The sequence below is a fragment of the Ylistrum balloti genome, unplaced genomic scaffold, assembly GCF_031769215.1.
Source record: "Ylistrum balloti isolate Yb309-2 unplaced genomic scaffold, AGI_CSIRO_Ybal_v1 Utg370388, whole genome shotgun sequence".
Classification (NCBI taxonomy): Eukaryota; Metazoa; Mollusca; class Bivalvia; order Pectinida; family Pectinidae; genus Ylistrum; species Ylistrum balloti.
In genome coordinates, this window is record NW_026782269.1 from 697,007 (window position 1) to 718,427 (window position 21,421).

A 21,421-nucleotide genomic window follows, 5' to 3' on the forward strand; every position below is an offset into this window, starting at 1 on the left:
TCAAACATGCATTTTTTATAGGTTACGACTTTTCGGCGTTCAGAATCGAATCGAATATTCATTAACTGTTCACAGTATTTATTGCGTTCATTAAGAAAAAACTTTTGACCGTTGTTGTTTAATTACTGATTTTCGCAGGGCTTTTAGTATCATTGATTTCGTGGGAACTCATTACCAAAGAAAGTACAAGCAGTTAAGAGCATATTAATTCTGCACAAGCGATGTTGCAAGTTCCACCTGGAAACGAAATCAAATGTCATAGAAAATGCTTTCCATGGCAAACTACGAAATTTGCGATTCACGAAAATATAGGATAATTAGGTAACTGGGGAATCCTATATTTGAACAGCATGCAATATCATCGTTTTTTTGCAGTGAAGAGAAGATGGGAACACAACGTGACATTCCTGCCATAAAACTATTGACAGGATTATCCCGGGAATGGACCGGCATAACCAGTCCTACCAAATCTACAATAGAAGAGGCACAGCGGTACCAGTCATGTGTTAATGATCTGACTGCGAAGACCTCGGACGGCATCACGAAGGTCAAAGGTTATGTTGAGGATGTGAACGAGGAAATAAGTGCAATAAGAGACAACGTGAAGAGGTCAATGATAGAGAGCGTGCAGATAATGTCGGATCTCGTCAAAAAATTAGGTAGGTAAACCTCTCATCGATATCAGGGACACGGCTTATGAGTACGAATAAGTAATACCCTAAGATATAATAGGTACATATTATACAAACAGTTTTGTTTTCCTTCAAGGATTAACTCTATCATTTCCTTCTACAAAACCAACATAGACAGCTTTCCACCAAGCTGTATGATAAACGTGATGATTTCAATTTCCCTTTTGAAAATTTTCCATTTCTTGATAGCAGCATCTCTATACCCCCAAACCTATGGTGTTTACATGATACAGTTGATTCGAAATTCAAGTGCCTTTTACCATTAGCACGATTTGCGTGCAAGTTGTTCAATATATGTATTCATCTTATCAACTTGTAGAAGCACTTTGTAGGGAACTAGATGAGATGTGTCCTATTTCCAGTTAGGAGTCCTGTTAGTATTTGTATGAAGTCAAACGTAAGAAGTTCGACATTTGATAGCGCTATTTCAGATCAAGATAACGGTATTCATTACTAACAACATCAGGCTTTAAAGTCGATACTCAGTTAGATTTTTCAAATTTGTTTTAAATGAAACTTTTAGAATCAACTTCAGTAGGCGCATATTATACCCCTTATTTTATGTCATTGTTGATAAAGAGAGGTTAAGTAGATTTTATAGTGTGAGGAATATTGTCATATTGTCATGGTTATTATAATTGAAATTGAAATTCCACAGTCGTCAACTGAAGGACAAAATCGAAACAGGTTTTCAAACGATGCAGGTCGATACGAAATATGGGAAAGTTTTACCGTCGTCATAGTGATCTCATCGTAAAATATTCTATTTCTTTGTGCGATATGTAGTTGGATGTGTTTGGTACTCCTTAGTTTGCCAGTTCGTTCCGTTGTTGTACGTCTTGTTCTCATTTGAAAATGTGACTTTTCTTACTTGGATTGATCACGATTTACATGGTAGGCGTTTTTAGTACAAACTAAACTAAAACAATATTTAAAAGTCCATGATTAGAAATGATAACATATTTAGGTAAATGACATCAGGTGAGCCATACACACTCATTAACTGTAGTCTATTTTCCCTAACAGTCCCGACACCTAGTAGCCAACAGAAGCATGGTTATGGTCAAGTCAGAGACGATGGGAAATCGTAAGTACTTAAAGCTTGATTTTATACATAAACGTGAGAAATACAGATAAAATATTGAAACATTGAAGGCATAGGACATGGATATTTCTTAGAGGTGGCAACATAGCAACAAATTCTACAGTAAGAGCTATAGATTGATCCATGTATACGTGAATCAATAAGTGGGTCAATATTAGCACATATATCCAATGTTGATAATACTAGCACGGAAATACTTTCTATGGTTAACTTAATTTCATGGAACGTTCATTAACTCCAGGTATTTATCCTTATCAGCATTGCCTCTAGAGTTTAACGATAGTAAATTAAAAGATATCATATATTACATGAAGTAACATGACCACTGATTGAAAGTTTGTTTGCTGTTTATACATCAACGTTGGTATACCTGGTGCATCTATCCACTGCTTATACTGAAATACTAGGTCTGTTTGATTTAAATTCCATTGCATTTAAGAAAAATCCGTTTATGTCATGTCTATACACAACAAAATAATGTAAAAGAATTTATTATCGCTCGGCTAGAGCCAAACACACAGCATGTCAACAGGTCAATATAACGGTAATATTTCGTCAGGTGTGTGGGGTTCACTGTCATCATAGCTATCTCTAATATGCAATGTGTTAAGGCAGTTGTCTGTGAAATGTCCCAGTCATGTGTAATTATTATTGTTGTTGTATGGCGTAACTGTTTTGTTTACAGCACAACTTTCTGGATTTCCCCCCGCATAGACCAAAACTGAAAATGACCGACTTTTTTTTTTACATTTTAGAATTAAGATCAGATATGTGATCCAGAAGTAAACAAGTTGCCAAATACCTACCAAGCCTCTTGTTTTGCATGTTGTTTAGAATCAGTATAATTGAAAAGATTTTATAAAAATATGATTTTGATTACAATTTTTAATCGTCCCTTTGATATTACAACATGACTTGCATCATTCTACGAAGTTGCGATGTCACAGCACGGATTAAGATATAGATGTATTTGAATCCGTGGTTACAGTGATAAAGTATATGTCAGCGCCTATGTAAAGTATACAATTGCAATCTTGATGACCAAGACGCAATGGTAATAACCATATTGATCTTTGCCACAGACACACAGGGTTGGGATATGACAGGGTTTTGTTATGCGATTTTTCACTGTGTATAGAACAAACCTGGAATGAGTTTGATTCTGTTTTAATAATGATGAAGTTTTCTAAGTATTTATACATGTACAGCGTTGGTAAAGTTGGTACTTCCGTGGAGCGCATGCTAGGCGTGTCAGGGTAAATGTTTTTCGTATATTGATGTTCTTGTCCAAAACAATCTTAAATTTACTGATAATCACATTGGGAGGTAAAACAAAACCACCAACAAATAAGTCCATTCCGTCTTGAATTCTTTATTATATCGAACTACTGATTGAAGACTAGCATATTGTTGATTAATCCTTAATTACTATTATTGATTTTTGGAAAATTTGTGCCGTTTGTATGCTTTTTATCGTCTTAATTAAGGTCTTTTTTTCTTGTGTAAGACCATTTAGTACAGATATTTTTTTCTCCAGTGGTTCATTTGGATATGGCGCTGCCAAGGAATCGTAAGTACTTTACAATTATCGACCTGTATTGAAGTTATCAACCCCGAGGTTTATCAGGGATAGGGAAAACACAGTCATGCTAAAATAAAAAAAAAATAGGAAATTGATATGTTGTTGATCCGTGTAATATCGATTCAGTAATATTAAATCGTACATTATTCTCATCAACTTATCGGAATATCTGCTTCATAATAACTTATTGTGATCCATCTACCTCGTAAATTTTGAGTGAATAAAATGGATTAAAACAATATACTCAAGCAAATCGTTTGAGCTGGCATGTAAACACACCACATTAAAGTAGTTTTAAATGTTTGATTTACAGTTAGTTGTGGAATAAAATATCTTGTTGTAAAACACTTGAAGCATTCTCTGTAACTAAAACGCGCAATAACTAGTTTCTCAATGGTTTTTGTAAACATTTGTTCTTTATCTTTTAAGTTATAAGTTGTAATAAGTTACAATGTCGCTATGTATTTATGAAATTGTTAGTTTTGCATATCAATTATCAGCGTTTCGCTAACTGCCATATCATCCCGCTCCAACTGATGACATAAACTTTATTTATTTTACAACCATTGCGAAACAAGCTTTAAGCTTATATTAATCACTATTCTTGGCCCTGATGAAAGTGCGCGAGTGGTCTTACTATGGGTAGAAACCACCTAACCCGGAGAAATCCCACGTGATTCGGGCAGGTGACCTCATACCTTTCACGTCCGTTCCCGGAATTGAACCACAGACGCCTAGATGAAAGGCGTGTGTTACAACTGACTACCCGACCACCCGGTGGCGTTAACAAGACACATGTTGGTACAGAAGAGGTCGTTTAAATTTCAGATTAGCTCTTTCATTGTGGAGAAAACAGGTCACACAAACTTGCGGTCGTGGTATATTGAATTTCTTTCACTCTAGTTTTTTTTTCAAAAGTTTAAAAAAAAACCTAAATCTGATGTTTTTGTAATTTTTGGAACAAAATAAGTAACGAGAGTAAAAGAAATACCGCATACCAAAACCCGTTGTTTAGTAACCACTTCTAAGTTAAAGTATTTATGTAGGGAAACAGCCCGCAGAAGTAATGAAGAAATCGCAAAACAACTAGCGGAACTTGCGAAGTTCACTGAGCGACAACAAAAACTGGTTTCTCTCACTGAAAACGTCAATTCTGCATGTGAAAAGGTTCAGTCACAGGAAGGAATAGATGACAATGATATCAGAGACTTACAAAGTGCAGTCGATGGGTATGGCAAGACATTAGAGAACGAAAAGGAACGGAAGGACAGACAGGAAAAGATGAAGAAACGAGAAGAGGAGGAAAAACGACGAAGAAATCCTGAAAACTGGAAACCTTTAGTGTAAGAATTCTTAATCAATTGTGATAAATCTATGATGGTGTTCTGAATTGTCTAAAAACAACAACGAAATACCGACATTATGACATAATCTTAACTTAAACACAAAACTAGGAAACTATGACAGAATATTAACATAAATAAAAATAGACAGAGATTCCTGATACAGTTTAAGGAGAATAAGACCAAATGTTTCGAAAGAGCAAGCGTCTTCCGCGATGTTAATCTTTGTCAATCCGAGAAAATTATGCTATGTTCACAAATGATAACATTATATACAACAACGGAACAAATCGGCAATCTAATGGGCATCAAACACGTCAAGCTTTATGCCGCACCAACAAAAATTAGAATATTTCTCAATGCAATTATAATGACTGTAAAACGTCCATATAGCCTTTATCAACCTTACTAATTCTCTATCTTACTTTTATGAGTACCATCGATATATAATATGCAAGAATTTACGATTGAATTGAAACAAATTTATTGACATATCAATAAATATATATACATATTTGTATATATGACAAAGGGATTGGACTTCAGACATAGCCTATTTAAGCCCTCTCCCACACTTAATCTTGATTAATCCTTAATTACTGTTATTGATTTTTGGAAAATTTGTGCCGTTTGTATGCTTTTTATCGTCTTAATTAAGGTCTTTTTTTCTTGTGTAAGACCATTTAGTACAGATATTTTTTTCTCCAGTGGTTCATTTGGATATGGCGCTGCCAAGGAATCGTAAGTACTTTACAATTATCGACCTGTATTGAAGTTATCAACCCCGAGGTTTATCAGGGATAGGGAAAACACAGTCATGCTAAAATAAAAAAAAATAGGAAATTGATATGTTGTTGATCCGTGTAATATGGATTCAGTAATATTAAATCGTACATTATTCTCATCAACTTATCGGAATATCTGCTTCATAATAACTTATTGTGATCCATCTACCTCGTAAATTTTGAGTGAATAAAATGGATTAAAACAATATACTCAAGCAAATCGTTTGAGCTGGCATGTAAACACACCACATTAAAGTAGTTTTAAATGTTTGATTTACAGTTAGTTGTGGAATAAAATATCTTGTTGTAAAACACTTGAAGCATTCTCTGTAACTAAAACGCGCAATAACTAGTTTCTCAATGGTTTTTGTAAACATTTGTTCTTTATCTTTTAAGTTATAAGTTGTAATAAGTTACAATGTCGCTATGTATTTATGAAATTGTTAGTTTTGCATATCAATTATCAGCGTTTCGCTAACTGCCATATCATCCCGCTCCAACTGATGACATAAACTTTATTTATTTTACAACCATTGCGAAACAAGCTTTAAGCTTATATTAATCACTATTCTTGGCCCTGATGAAAGTGCGCGAGTGGTCTTACTATGGGTAGAAACCACCTAACCCGGAGAAATCCCACGTGATTCGGGCAGGTGACCTCATACCTTTCACGTCCGTTCCCGGAATTGAACCACAGACGCCTAGATGAAAGGCGTGTGTTACAACTGACTACCCGACCACCCGGTGGCGTTAACAAGACACATGTTGGTACAGAAGAGGTCGTTTAAATTTCAGATTAGCTCTTTCATTGTGGAGAAAACAGGTCACACAAACTTGCGGTCGTGGTATATTGAATTTCTTTCACTCTAGTTTTTTTTTCAAAAGTTTAAAAAAAAACCTAAATCTGATGTTTTTGTAATTTTTGGAACAAAATAAGTAACGAGAGTAAAAGAAATACCGCATACCAAAACCCGTTGTTTAGTAACCACTTCTAAGTTAAAGTATTTATGTAGGGAAACAGCCCGCAGAAGTAATGAAGAAATCGCAAAACAACTAGCGGAACTTGCGAAGTTCACTGAGCGACAACAAAAACTGGTTTCTCTCACTGAAAACGTCAATTCTGCATGTGAAAAGGTTCAGTCACAGGAAGGAATAGATGACAATGATATCAGAGACTTACAAAGTGCAGTCGATGGGTATGGCAAGACATTAGAGAACGAAAAGGAACGGAAGGACAGACAGGAAAAGATGAAGAAACGAGAAGAGGAGGAAAAACGACGAAGAAATCCTGAAAACTGGAAACCTTTAGTGTAAGAATTCTTAATCAATTGTGATAAATCTATGATGGTGTTCTGAATTGTCTAAAAACAACAACGAAATACCGACATTATGACATAATCTTAACTTAAACACAAAACTAGGAAACTATGACAGAATATTAACATAAATAAAAATAGACAGAGATTCCTGATACAGTTTAAGGAGAATAAGACCAAATGTTTCGAAAGAGCAAGCGTCTTCCGCGATGTTAATCTTTGTCAATCCGAGAAAATTATGCTATGTTCACAAATGATAACATTATATACAACAACGGAACAAATCGGCAATCTAATGGGCATCAAACACGTCAAGCTTTATGCCGCACCAACAAAAATTAGAATATTTCTCAATGCAATTATAATGACTGTAAAACGTCCATATAGCCTTTATCAACCTTACTAATTCTCTATCTTACTTTTATGAGTACCATCGATATATAATATGCAAGAATTTACGATTGAATTGAAACAAATTTATTGACATATCAATAAATATATATACATATTTGTATATATGACAAAGGGATTGGACATCAGACATAGCCTATTTAAGCCCTCTCCCACACTTAATCTTGATTAATCCTTAATTACTATTATTGATTTTTGGAAAATTTGTGCCGTTTGTATGCTTTTTATCGTCTTAATTAAGGTCTTTTTTTCTTGTGTAAGACCATTTAGTACAGATATTTTTTTCTCCAGTGGTTCATTTGGATATGGCGCTGCCAAGGAATCGTAAGTACTTTACAATTATCGACCTGTATTGAAGTTATCAACCCCGAGGTTTATCAGGGATAGGGAAAACACAGTCATGCTAAAATAAAAAAAAAATAGGAAATTGATATGTTGTTGATCCGTGTAATATCGATTCAGTAATATTAAATCGTACATTATTCTCATCAACTTATCGGAATATCTGCTTCATAATAACTTATTGTGATCCATCTACCTCGTAAATTTTGAGTGAATAAAATGGATTAAAACAATATACTCAAGCAAATCGTTTGAGCTGGCATGTAAACACACCACATTAAAGTAGTTTTAAATGTTTGATTTACAGTTAGTTGTGGAATAAAATATCTTGTTGTAAAACACTTGAAGCATTCTCTGTAACTAAAACGCGCAATAACTAGTTTCTCAATGGTTTTTGTAAACATTTGTTCTTTATCTTTTAAGTTATAAGTTGTAATAAGTTACAATGTCGCTATGTATTTATGAAATTGTTAGTTTTGCATATCAATTATCAGCGTTTCGCTAACTGCCATATCATCCCGCTCCAACTGATGACATAAACTTTATTTATTTTACAACCATTGCGAAACAAGCTTTAAGCTTATATTAATCACTATTCTTGGCCCTGATGAAAGTGCGCGAGTGGTCTTACTATGGGTAGAAACCACCTAACCCGGAGAAATCCCACGTGATTCGGGCAGGTGACCTCATACCTTTCACGTCCGTTCCCGGAATTGAACCACAGACGCCTAGATGAAAGGCGTGTGTTACAACTGACTACCCGACCACCCGGTGGCGTTAACAAGACACATGTTGGTACAGAAGAGGTCGTTTAAATTTCAGATTAGCTCTTTCATTGTGGAGAAAACAGGTCACACAAACTTGCGGTCGTGGTATATTGAATTTCTTTCACTCTAGTTTTTTTTTCAAAAGTTTAAAAAAAAACCTAAATCTGATGTTTTTGTAATTTTTGGAACAAAATAAGTAACGAGAGTAAAAGAAATACCGCATACCAAAACCCGTTGTTTAGTAACCACTTCTAAGTTAAAGTATTTATGTAGGGAAACAGCCCGCAGAAGTAATGAAGAAATCGCAAAACAACTAGCGGAACTTGCGAAGTTCACTGAGCGACAACAAAAACTGGTTTCTCTCACTGAAAACGTCAATTCTGCATGTGAAAAGGTTCAGTCACAGGAAGGAATAGATGACAATGATATCAGAGACTTACAAAGTGCAGTCGATGGGTATGGCAAGACATTAGAGAACGAAAAGGAACGGAAGGACAGACAGGAAAAGATGAAGAAACGAGAAGAGGAGGAAAAACGACGAAGAAATCCTGAAAACTGGAAACCTTTAGTGTAAGAATTCTTAATCAATTGTGATAAATCTATGATGGTGTTCTGAATTGTCTAAAAACAACAACGAAATACCGACATTATGACATAATCTTAACTTAAACACAAAACTAGGAAACTATGACAGAATATTAACATAAATAAAAATAGACAGAGATTCCTGATACAGTTTAAGGAGAATAAGACCAAATGTTTCGAAAGAGCAAGCGTCTTCCGCGATGTTAATCTTTGTCAATCCGAGAAAATTATGCTATGTTCACAAATGATAACATTATATACAACAACGGAACAAATCGGCAATCTAATGGGCATCAAACACGTCAAGCTTTATGCCGCACCAACAAAAATTAGAATATTTCTCAATGCAATTATAATGACTGTAAAACGTCCATATAGCCTTTATCAACCTTACTAATTCTCTATCTTACTTTTATGAGTACCATCGATATATAATATGCAAGAATTTACGATTGAATTGAAACAAATTTATTGACATATCAATATATATATATACATATTTGTATATATGACAAAGGGATTGGACATCAGACATAGCCTATTTAAGCCCTCTCCCACACTTAACATCACAGTGGTACATGACAATATATATACACTTTAATCATTGCATACTAATAAAGCAGTATAACACAAGGAAAACACGCTTATCTACTGAAATATAATTTTACCTAATCATAATTTTTCCGCTCTGAACCTTACTTGATTACAATATTTTTAATCTCTACTTAAATACACGGACATTTTAAAATGTATATTATTTTAATGTTGCAGGTTTATGGACAACGCACCTCAGGAAGACGCATTCACTAACACTGATATATTGTGTGTGATTTATGCCATGGACGGGAGCTTCCAGACCACCTCGCTCCAGTGCAATAACATGGAAAGCCGGATCACGATGTCAGATTGGTTGGATACACGATATGAAGAGCAAGCGTCAAGTCCGATTTTGATGAACGGTTATAGCAATGTGGCGGTAAATCTGGAGGTTCGTACTGATAAATCATCTATTGGTGACTATCGATGTACAGGTAGCATTTTAACAAAAAATTAACCGACAAAAGGTTTTTTTTTAAACATATTTAATTTTCACCTTTTGAGGACTAGCTTAAGAACGATTTAATTTTTGGTGTCGTTTTCTGTTTCAATTATTTTTCTTTAATGGTAGAATGTCTGATGTCTAATACAAGTCTCCTCACTAAGGTCTGTGAGACTTTCAACCTATGGATATTTCATTTGTTTTTGGAACTCAAGAACCGTTCGTGACATTTCAACTAACACGAACGATACATTAAATACAATAATCTGAGAAATTTCAATAATGATTTTGTTTGTATGTGCTAACAAATAAGGAGCCGATGGAAGTGTACGTGCCATATTCGATCGATGGAATCAAGCACGAGCCAGAGGTCAAGATCTCAATCGACAATGGACCCTGGACGTCCCCGGATATACTCACCGAAAGGAAAGTTAAGGCCTTTCAGGTACGTTAACCTCTGTTTGTTATTAAACCTTCTGATACAGACATCCGTATTTAAATATCAGGTTGCATGTAGTGGTCCAGGCGATTTATGTTGTGACAACTAGCTTTTTTGGCATGTCGATATATTTACCTATTTACCTTTTTGTGTTTTATTGTCTCCTCTTAGACAACCATGTGTAAAGTAGTTACATTTTCTGTGGTAGTAATTATGAAAGGTAGTCATAGTGTCCTGGGGTAGTAATTATGAAAGGTGGTTATAGTTTCCAGAAGTTCTTATGAAGGGTGATTATACTTTCCTGGTGTAGCACTTATGAAAAGTAGTTACATTTTCCTGGGTAAGTAATTATAAAAGGTGATTATAGTTTACTGAGGTAGTAATTATAAAAGGTGCTTATAGTTTACTGAGGTAGTAATTATAAAAGGTGCTTATAGTTTACTGAGGTAGTAATTATAAAAGGTGCTTATAGTTTACTGAGGTAGTAATTGTACAAGGTGGTTATAGTTTACCGAGGTAGTAATTATAAAAGGTGGTTATAGTTTCCAGAAGTTCTTATGATGGGTGATTATACTTTCCTGGTGTAGTCCTTATGAAAAGTAGTTACATTTTCCTGGGTAAGTAATTATAAAAGGTAGTTATAGTTTACTGAGGTAGTAATTATAAAAGGTGGTTACATTTTCCTTGGGTAGTACTTATTAAAGGTTACAATTCCTGGGTTAGTAATTATGAAAGGTGGTTACATTTTCCTGGGTTAGTAATTATGAAAGGTGGTTACAGTTTTCTGTTGTAGTGATAATGAAAAGTGGTTACAGTTCCTGAGGTAGTACTTATGAAAGGCGGTTACAGTTCCTGAGGTAGTACTTATGAAAGGCGGTTATAGTTCCTGAGTTAGTACTTATGAAAGGTGGTTATATTTTTCTGTGCTAGTGATAATGAAAAGTGATACTGTTTATAAATAGCAGCTCAGACATTAGGTGAATGTAAGACATGGATCGTGGTAATTACTTTGTGAGTTGACTGGTATTAGGATTAGGATTAAGACGATGTGATGCATTATGACAATAAGCAAAAACGTTTTTGTCAGATCGTGGTTTCATTACATAAGCGAAAACTCTTACGCAACACTTAATAGGATTCATTTATTTAATAAATTTAGAGAATTTAATGAATACATTATCAATGTTTAATCCAACTATGGTTGAATCCTTCATTTACAGAAAGGGGTCAAGTACATTGGGACTACAGTTGAAAGCTTCAGGTCAGTTAGAATAATAGTAGCCGCTGTAAACAAGGGAAAAAAGATAAAAGTCGACAAAAATGGTTCGACCTTCAAGGAAGACTGTATGCAGTTCCAGGTTCCTCCAGGGTGCGGGAATGACAATATCAAGATCAATGTAAGTTACACGTTAATTTGATTCGTTTTAACGGCCCATCCATAACTTCTAACATCAAAACAAAGAAGTCTTGTGTGTTGGTACGTATTAATGTTATAAAGTAAACATGTATTTTGTCTACAGGTATCAACTGATAATGGAACAAATATGGCACGACAGAAGAAGTTTCTTGGCGCTCAGGTACGCGTAGAAGTCGACTGTGGGCAAAAAACAACGAAGGACATCAATGTCAAGATATCAGAGGATAAGAGTGAGTAAAAAAAACAAACAAAACAAAAACACAACACTTCTCATCAATCTAAAACATAACAAACAGTTATATAGTTATCCTTCAAAGGTACCAACGAAAACCTAGATCAAAATTTACATGGAGATCATTGGAAAATACATGATGGAAGACCAGGTGATTTAGAAGGGTAAGTCTGTTTAACATAATGATGGCACGCCATGAAATGATAAATATGTAATACCATGTTCTCAAAATCAGAACGGGTTTAGTAACAGATAATAAAATCAGGCATTCTAATCATGATAACGACTAACATATTCCAATTCATATAGGCTTCAGCACCTCTTGGTTTTATGTGCTTTGGTCAGCACACGTCCTGAATCAAGGAAAACTTGAGAATGAACTACACTATTTATATCACAGGTTTAGGAAGCAAGGTTTTTGCTATCGAAAAATAAAAAAAATCATTACAGGTAATTAATAATCATTCAAATGCTTCGAAAACAGCCCCCTTGACTGCGTTGTAGGTTGATGGAAGTAGATTTAAAGGATTAAGCCCGGTCCTTTATTTCTAAATCTGGTCGGTAGAAATGATTAATATAAAAACTTATATTTAAAGATATCACTCATATACCTTAAAGTGAAACTTATTTAGTAGGGTGTTTATGATATATGTTTTGTAGTACATTTTTGCAATTGAATCCAGTAGAGTTGGAGGATAACGCAGATAATTGCTTTTTTTATAGTAAACAATAAGCATATTACTGAAATGTTATTTCCTGCAGAACAACTGACTTCATCGTGTTTTTGTTACAGTGTCGTCTCACTGTAATGAAAGGAAAGCGGCTTGCAATATTTGAATATTTGAAGGAAATCAACCTGGTATTATCTACTGCTTTCATCTCATTTTTTTATAGTGTTGTCTCACTGTAAGGAACGGAAGGAGGCTTGCAATGCCCTGAACGAACTGGTTACGTCTGGAAATGATCTTTCTAACATCAAACTGGATCCTTTACTTGAGCACTTACAGAGAGATGGCGTGATCAACACTAAGGAAGCAAACGATAACAAAGTACTGAAATACATATTATAGTATCTATATATTCAGTGATATGTATATATTATTGTACCAAACATAAATAACACATTGAACAATTATATAAAGTAATGTTGTCATTCAAATAAGTATCAGTTATGACACATATGTAATATGACCTATCGCTGGTTTGATTGGCTCAGTTTTGATGAAGTGTTTCATGGCATCTTATGCTGATTAAACAATGAGACATGGAGGGAGAAAATGGACATTTACGATTTTGGATTAGTTTAATTAGATGTTGTAGTCATGAATGTTTGCAAAAAAAAGTTATGTGATAAACAGAATCTTATGTTTGCTTCCGTCTCATATTAGATTAATAAAAGTCTTCGTGCAACTGTACTTCCATTATTTCACAACACGATTATAAAAATTATAATTTCTAAATTTAGATGAAACACAAACGTTATTCAGAAAGGTGCCATTTATTATTTTTTTACTAGAATCTGATGGATATACAAAAAAGGACGAAACATCTGCTGGAGATGATTCTACAGCGACCATCGGCAGCTGAAAAGGTCCTGGTATGCTTGGACAAATCAGGAAATAGTCACATAGCAAAACAGATTCGAGAGTTGATTCCGAAAAAGTCCGGCAATACAGCTGTATATGGTAATGTTGAATACTGACACTGTATAAATGGTCTATTGAGTCACACTATTAACATTCAGAGTACCATTTTTTTTCAGGTACACATTTATATGTTCCATATGTTTGGAAAAGTCGTTATCCTTATTACTATATTGATGTACAGTTCCACTAGAGAAGGTCGTTATCCTTGTTACTCTATTGATGTACAGTTCCACTAGAGAAGGTCGTTATCCTTGTTACTCTGTTGATGTACAATTCCACTAGAGAAGGTCGTTATCCTTGTTACTCTATTGATGTACAGTTCCACTAGAGAAGGTCGTTATCCTTGTTACTCTATTGATGTACAGTTCCACTAGAGAAGGTCGTTATCCTTGTTACTCTATTGATGTACAGTTACACTAGAGAAGGTCGTTATCCATGTTACTCTGTTGGTATACAATAACACTAGAGAAGGTCTTTATTATTGTAATCCTATTGATGTACACTTACACGTTTATATAACTTCCAATATATCTTATCAATAACACCATACAGTAAACTCCAGGGACAAACTAATGAGCGCCAGATACACGTCGATGATCCTGTATTATTTTTTTTATGTTACCAGTGTAATTTAGTGTAAAACTAAATCATATCTGAATTTACTTATCTAACTGCTACTGTATTCTAAATCCGTGTTTTTTCGTTTTCACTAAGATTTTTTTTTACATGGTTGATAACTGTTTCTTTGTGCTTTTTGCTCAGTTTCAATTGTGGTTATGTCAATTGGTCTTTTTAAATAACACTATAATAATATTATTCTTTTCACAGAAAAATGGCGTTCGGTATTAGTTTTCACTGGGGATGATGGAAAGTGGAAAGTGCTTGATCCAAAAGTCATAAAAAAGCTTTATAAAGAACTAGGATTTATCTTAGAGGCGGGGAACAGACGTTTTGAGTAAGTTTTTCTAAGGTTTATTCTCCTGGGTACATCATCAGTGTTAAAAAAATATGTATGTTAATCTTAAAAATCGTGCATGTTTACCTTGCTCCCATTTTGGAAAGTGACATTCCTTACTTGGACATCAATATTTAAATGGCGGGTGTTGTTGATGAAGCAGTAGACACTTATTCTTCCGGAACACCTGGTCCTATTATCCTTGTATTTTTCAGGAATCTCCGTGTAAATTTTTCTTTTGTTCATGTTTTGGATTAAGATTCTGTTTTTGTTGGTATTTTCTTTCTTGTTATATAAGGAGCTAAGCAGTTGTGATTTGTACAATCTTAAATATCACAATGCCAGAATACACCAATCTAACCGGCTGGTTCAGTTCGTGTCATTTTGCGAGAGAAGGGTGTTTTCTGTCTTTAACAATGCCTGAGGTAAACAGCAAGAACCAATCTTATGATGGAAAAACCGGATGAGTACCGACTGGAAAATGGAATAATGTTTCTACTTCTGATTTATGATAGATAGATGAATTTGTGTATCGGGAGGATGCAAGATGAAATTTTATTATATACAAGTTATCACAAATACTTATATGTATCTGCAATCTGTACAGGTTGATATCCCTGACCATCTCTGATGACACGTCTGAGAAAGATATTGGAGAAATCGCCAATGAGATTAGAAACCGGGAGATTGGTACGACCGTAACACTGGTCTGCAGGCATAAAACAGACGACTATCAAGCCGAAAGCTTTGTGCACGTCCTTTCATCGAAGCAAGCATCAAGGGAAATCATTCGACTGAAAGAACAAGGATACACCAGAGGCCCAATGGAGTTGGCAGACTTTAATATCATGGACGGGGAAATCGTCGAGTTGTATATGTCTGGTAATATCGGACTGGAGTACAAAGGTAGAAGGTTACAACAAGGAACGGTAACGGGCTTACTATACAAAGCCCATAAAGACGTTTGCAAACTGAACTTTAATATATACGTCGTGAACAAGACATCTCCAGGTCAAATGGATGACGACAGGTATCGAGGACTGCTTCATTACAGAGTCAGAGCTAGAGCACCTCTTAAGGAGAGGACTGACGAGGTCGAGGTAACCTGGCTAAAGGTGAGATTGGAAATGAAGTAAGGGTATTCTGGCTAAAGGGGAGATATTATGACTAATGAAGTCGGGGTGATCTGACTAAAAGTAAAATTGTAGTCGAGGTCGAGGTATCTGACTAAAGTTGAGATAGTAGAACTGTTGAATTCGAGGGGACCTGGACAAATTTGAGATAGTAGGACTGATGAAGGCGAAGTTACTTGGCTAAAGGTAAGGCTGCAATCGAGGTCGAGATAGCCTGGCTAACGGGTTTTGTAAGACTGACGAGGCCAAGGTAACCTGTCTTAAGGTGACTTTGCAGGACTAATGAGGTCAAGGTGGCCTAGCTAATGGTGATACAGGAGGAATGAAATGGTCAGGGTAAACTAAATGAATGTGAAATTATAAACGAGCATCGAAGTCAAGATAACTTGATTGTTGCACGGTTGAGGTATCAAGACTAAAGGTGAAATCATAGAACTGTTAATGTAGAGGTAATCTTGCTTCAGGTCCGACAGAAGTATTGATGAAGTTGATGATTTCTTACCAGAGGTGAATATAATAATGTGATATAGTTATAAGGGAAACTGTAGGTAGAGTGTGCTCATCACCAATCCCTAAACCAGCATAGAAATACGAATGCGTTTTATATGTTTCCATTTTAGGTGTCGAAGCGCTATTTATCACACTTGTCCATGAATGGCGACAGTAAGTATTTATCAAGATTGTTTTAATAAAAACAATGATTCTTTAAAGTTGACCAATTTTTTTTCTGCAGTTCATTTCAAACCATTATATCCTTAGATACATCAGTGTTATTGTCACTTTACTTTGTAATTAAACTTGTTTTTACTTCACACATTGTCACATGTGTACGTGTCTCATATAATTATTTACTTGTTGTTATTTGTATAAATACTACAAATTATAATACGTTTGAGTTTTTAACATATTTCGTGTATTGTACAGTGCAAGCGCTGGGCAAATTCGTCAGTTCAAAGATGGCTAACAGAGAAGAATATCATCAAATACGAGACAACGCTGTTCATATGGGCAAATCAAAACAAAGACGAAAAAGACATACAGGTGAAAACTATGAGGTTGAAATATTCACTAAATACCGCCCATACAAGAAAACGTTATTCTAACCCGCTAACATCATAATAAGGAAATGATCAAGGCAGACTTCTCATTGGGGTCCTAAAACAATCACCATGTTAATACGAACTGTAATGTTACGTTCTCAAAATGAGAAATTTGTAACCAATAACTAAATAACCATACCCCAAATGAATCAGATTAATTTCCAGCGAGATCCTGATCATAAAATTTCGTCTCTCAAAATCCTCTGTTGTCCACATTATCATTCAAACCATGAAATAGCAAAATCGATTATGCAATTCAAACAATGTAGTTATGGGAAGCAGGAGGTTACTATCTTAAAAAGTAAATTCAAATATGAAAAAAACCAAATGATCACATCGGAATCGACAACGTAACATTTATTTGTCACTAAGAAGTAGTAATATCTGATTGTTTTGTAGATTGAGAAGATTCTACATGCAGTTAAAAGTTACTCGTGGTGTGACGAAGCTCGTCGGTTTGTCAGATTATACATGGAGTCAGGTAATCATTAGATTGTTTTCATTGAATCTGGTCCTTAAGGGCACAGGGATGGGGCTCAGAAGGGAACTAGATCAAAAGTTTTAATATCGTTCTCCTTTAGGGTCACTGAATACTTTACTTGTTTGCTCAGGAGAAATGAAGGGGACATAACCGGAAGGTCTCACCTCTTTAGAGGAAGGACACGTCCAACCAGGAAAATATCATTTTTGAAAATTAATATTTTTTTTCAGAGGGAATGAGTTAATCATGTTTCGTCTGAAACAATGATGATTAAAATGTTCTAAACTCGGTATGAACTTTGGGTCTGGTCTCCTGCGGTACATAGGGGCTCTCTGTAGGGGAATAGAGTGATGTCTTTCAGTCTACATCACATTATTATTGATTTCACGATTTGACAGGAACAGTTTAAATGAAGGAGAATTAGTTAAAATGGAGAATCTTTGGGTTTTTATTGTAGGTCTATCTATCTCCTATAAAAATCATTATCGGAGATCGTGTCCGATCTAGATCACGTCACATATCTAAATGTGTAAACATTTATCTAAAAGAGTCATACGGAATGGAAGTATGCATAGTGACAAAATGAAATGTTTTCTAGGATCGGACTGTTAAACAACTAGACGAGCAGCAGAAATATCTCAGTGGTGATGATGATGATGATGATGATGATGATGATGATGTGGTTGTATGGGTGTCTGTATGGAAGTGTACCCAATCTATGTGTGTGTGTGTGTGTGTGTGTGTGGGTGTGTGTGTGTGTGTGTGTGTGTGTGTGTGTGTGTGTGAGGGTGTGTGTGTGTGTGTGTGTGTGTTGGTTTGTGGAGATATATGTGGAAATGTGCCAATACAGTACATGTGTGTGTTAGGAGCTGTACATATACAGTACATGTGTGTGTTAGGAGCTGTACATATACAGTACATGTGTGTGTCTGTATGGAACTGTACCTATACAGTACATGTGTGTGTCTGTATGGAACTGTACCTATACACTACATGTGTGTGTCTGTATGGAACTGTACCTATACAGTACAGGTGTGTGTCTGTATGGAACTGTACCTATACAGTACATGTTGGTGAGTCTGTATAGAACTGTACCTATACAGTACATGTGTGTGTGTCTGCATGGAACTGTACCTATACTGTACATGTGTGTGTGTATCTGTATGGAACTGTACCTATACAGTACATGTTGGTGAGTCTGTATAGAACTGTACCTATACAGTACATGTGTGTGTGTGTGTCTGTATGGAACTGTACCTATACAGTACATGTGTGTGTGTGTGTCTGTATGGAACTGTACCTATACTGTACATGTGTGTGTGAGTCTGTATAGAACTGTACCTATACAGTACATGTTGGTGAGTCTGTATAGAACTGTACCTATACAGTACATGTGTGTGTGTGTCTGTATAGAACTGTACCTATACAGTACATGTGTGTGTGTGTCTGTATAGAACTGTACCTATACAGTTCATGTGTGTGTGTGTCTGTATAGAACTGTACCTATACAGTACATGTGTGTGTGTATAGAACTGTACCTATACAGTACATGTGTGTGTGTGTGTCTGTATGGAACTGTACCTATACTGTACATGTGTGTGTGTGCATCTGTATGGAACTGTACCTATACAGTACATGTGTGTGTGTGTCTGTATAGAACTGTACCTATACAGTACATGTGTGTGTGTGTCTGTATAGAACTGTACCTATACAGTTCATGTGTGTGTGTGTCTGTATAGAACTGTACCTATACAGTACATGTGTGTGTGTGTGTATAGAACTGTACCTATACAGTACATGTGTGTGTGTGTCTGTATGGAACTGTACCTATACTGTACATGTGTGTGTGTGCATCTGTATGGAACTGTACCTATACAGTACATGTGTGTGTGTCTGTATAGAACTGTACCTATACAGTACATGTTGGTGTGTCTGTATGGAACTGTACCTATACAGTACATGTTGATGAGTCTATATAGAACTGTACCTATACTGTACATGTTGGTGAGTCTGTATAGAACTGTACCTATACAGTACACGCGTGTGTCTGTATAGAACTGTACCTATACAGTACATGTGTGTGTGTGTGTCTGTATAGAACTGTACCTATACAGTACATGTGTGTGTGTGTGTGTCTGTATGGAACTGTACCTATACAGTACATGTGTGTGTGTGTCTGTATGGAACTGTACCTATACAGTACATGTGTGTGTGTGTCTGTATGGAACTGTATCTATACAGTACATGTGTGTGTGTGTCTGTATGGAACTGTACCTATACAGTACATGTGTGTGTGTCTCTCTGTATGGAAGTATTCACATACTGTGGATGTGTTGATATATGCGACAAAATCTACCCATTATTTATATAGATTTACCTGATATTCTGATTTTCTGTTACACATTTTTATATTTGACATGTTTAGTTAGTGTTTTCCGTCTTAAAAATATATGACGTCAAAGCCGGGTTGTAAGATTACTAATAGCTAAAAGATCACATAGTGGTCATGGGATCTAGTTTACAGTTTACAGACTAAATTTTCCAATTAATCAAGGGAGTTGAACTTACCTTTTATATGTGTTTCGTTTCAATGAATAAACAAACACATTTTTCAATGTATTACAAAATGTAGCATCAAGATTGTTGAACAACGAATATCGATAACGTAGGTCAATGACATCAATGACGAGTCTCAGATCGAAGAAAATTATAGTTTTATCATGTTGAATTTTTCTCTTATGTCTAAAGCTAAATCGATATCTGACAATACTGTCTGTTCCTCAATCCGATCGATCTTTTATAGGTCTGTTCTCGGAGCTGTCGCTTCTGGGAATGTCGAAGCTGTTGGGGCCGGAATGGAAAGACTTGGCGGTTGTCCTTAAACTACCACAAGTGCAGCTGGATTATATCGAGCATATGCAGCTCAGTGAACAAGACGCGAAGGGGAAAATGCTTGATAAGTTCCGCCTGTCACACTACGCTATCGGCTTCGGCGAGAAACTTTCGGAAGTATTCTTGGAGTCCCTTCAGCGGTGCAAGTGCAGTGACGAACTTCTGGCGTACGTGAAGTCGAAAATGAAGTGACATTCTTGTCGTTGATCCTTTGTCTGTTGGCAATAATGACATTTTACTTGCATTACTGTTAGCTCGTTTCTCAAGTCAGCCGGTCACTCGGTTGATCAAAAATCAGTTTTAAAAAATCGATAATCGATTTACAAATCAGCTTTGAAAATCGATAATCGATTCATTTAGCATAAAATGATGATCAATTATAGTTTAGCGCTGATTAGCCTCAGATGAACACTTATCCGGAAAAAAGTTCAAGCCGTGAGTCTTGTCTTTTATATCGTTTTTGATCGACGGATCTGTTAAGATCAGATCTAACGCTTGGATATCATCAGGCATATTTCGAACAGCTTAGACTTACTTTAATGATAACGTGTTGACCCATGTCCTGATTACTTGGTTACATAATTTCCCGAGTAATCCGTTCTGATATTCAACCGTTTGACAATCTTTCTCGCAGCCAACTTTTGCTTTCTTACTTATGTAATTTTTGCTTTACAACAAGTTCGCTGCAATAGAAATTATACCATACACCAATATCGCAGTTTTTCATCTTAGCTGTTACAGTTCTCGGAAATATAACGCACGAGACAGAAAGCTGGTTTATTTTTCTTCTAATTTGTGATTTAAATTGAAATGTGTACCTGTCTTGGGAGAATGATCGTTTTAATTTTATAGAACTTTGTCAGTGTCAATTTGTAGCAGAGGTACCAACATTAATCAGTGATGCTCAGTAAGGCACAAAGGTCACGAGGTCAGTGTTGTGGTATAATTAATGTGAAATGTATATGTGTACTTAGTAATACAAACACAGTGGTACTCTATGTATCATATTAGACTGGGAAAGGTTAATTGGGATAAAGCAACGATTTCAAGTACGTAACAACATACTCAATCTTATAAAATGATGTACAACAGCGTTAATGTATATACAACATAACCAATCCACTGATGGCTTATTCAGCTTACCTTAGTATGGAAAGCA

General features: G+C 35.6%; 1 protein-coding gene across 1 annotated transcript; it reads left to right on the plus strand.

The window, feature by feature from the left end:
• Nucleotides 1-385: 385 nt before the first annotated feature.
• Nucleotides 386-20,454, plus strand: LOC132554270 (uncharacterized). Its single transcript, XM_060218577.1, is given in 16 exon segments — nt 386-659; nt 1,719-1,779; nt 4,426-4,722; nt 9,700-9,916; nt 10,281-10,412; nt 11,627-11,803; nt 11,927-12,053; nt 12,950-13,104; nt 13,572-13,740; nt 14,530-14,656; nt 15,264-15,771; nt 16,410-16,452; nt 16,714-16,762; nt 16,764-16,830; nt 17,289-17,370; nt 20,174-20,454. Coding segments are annotated over 16 exon segments (2,766 nt in total).
• Nucleotides 20,455-21,421: the final 967 nt, after the last annotated feature.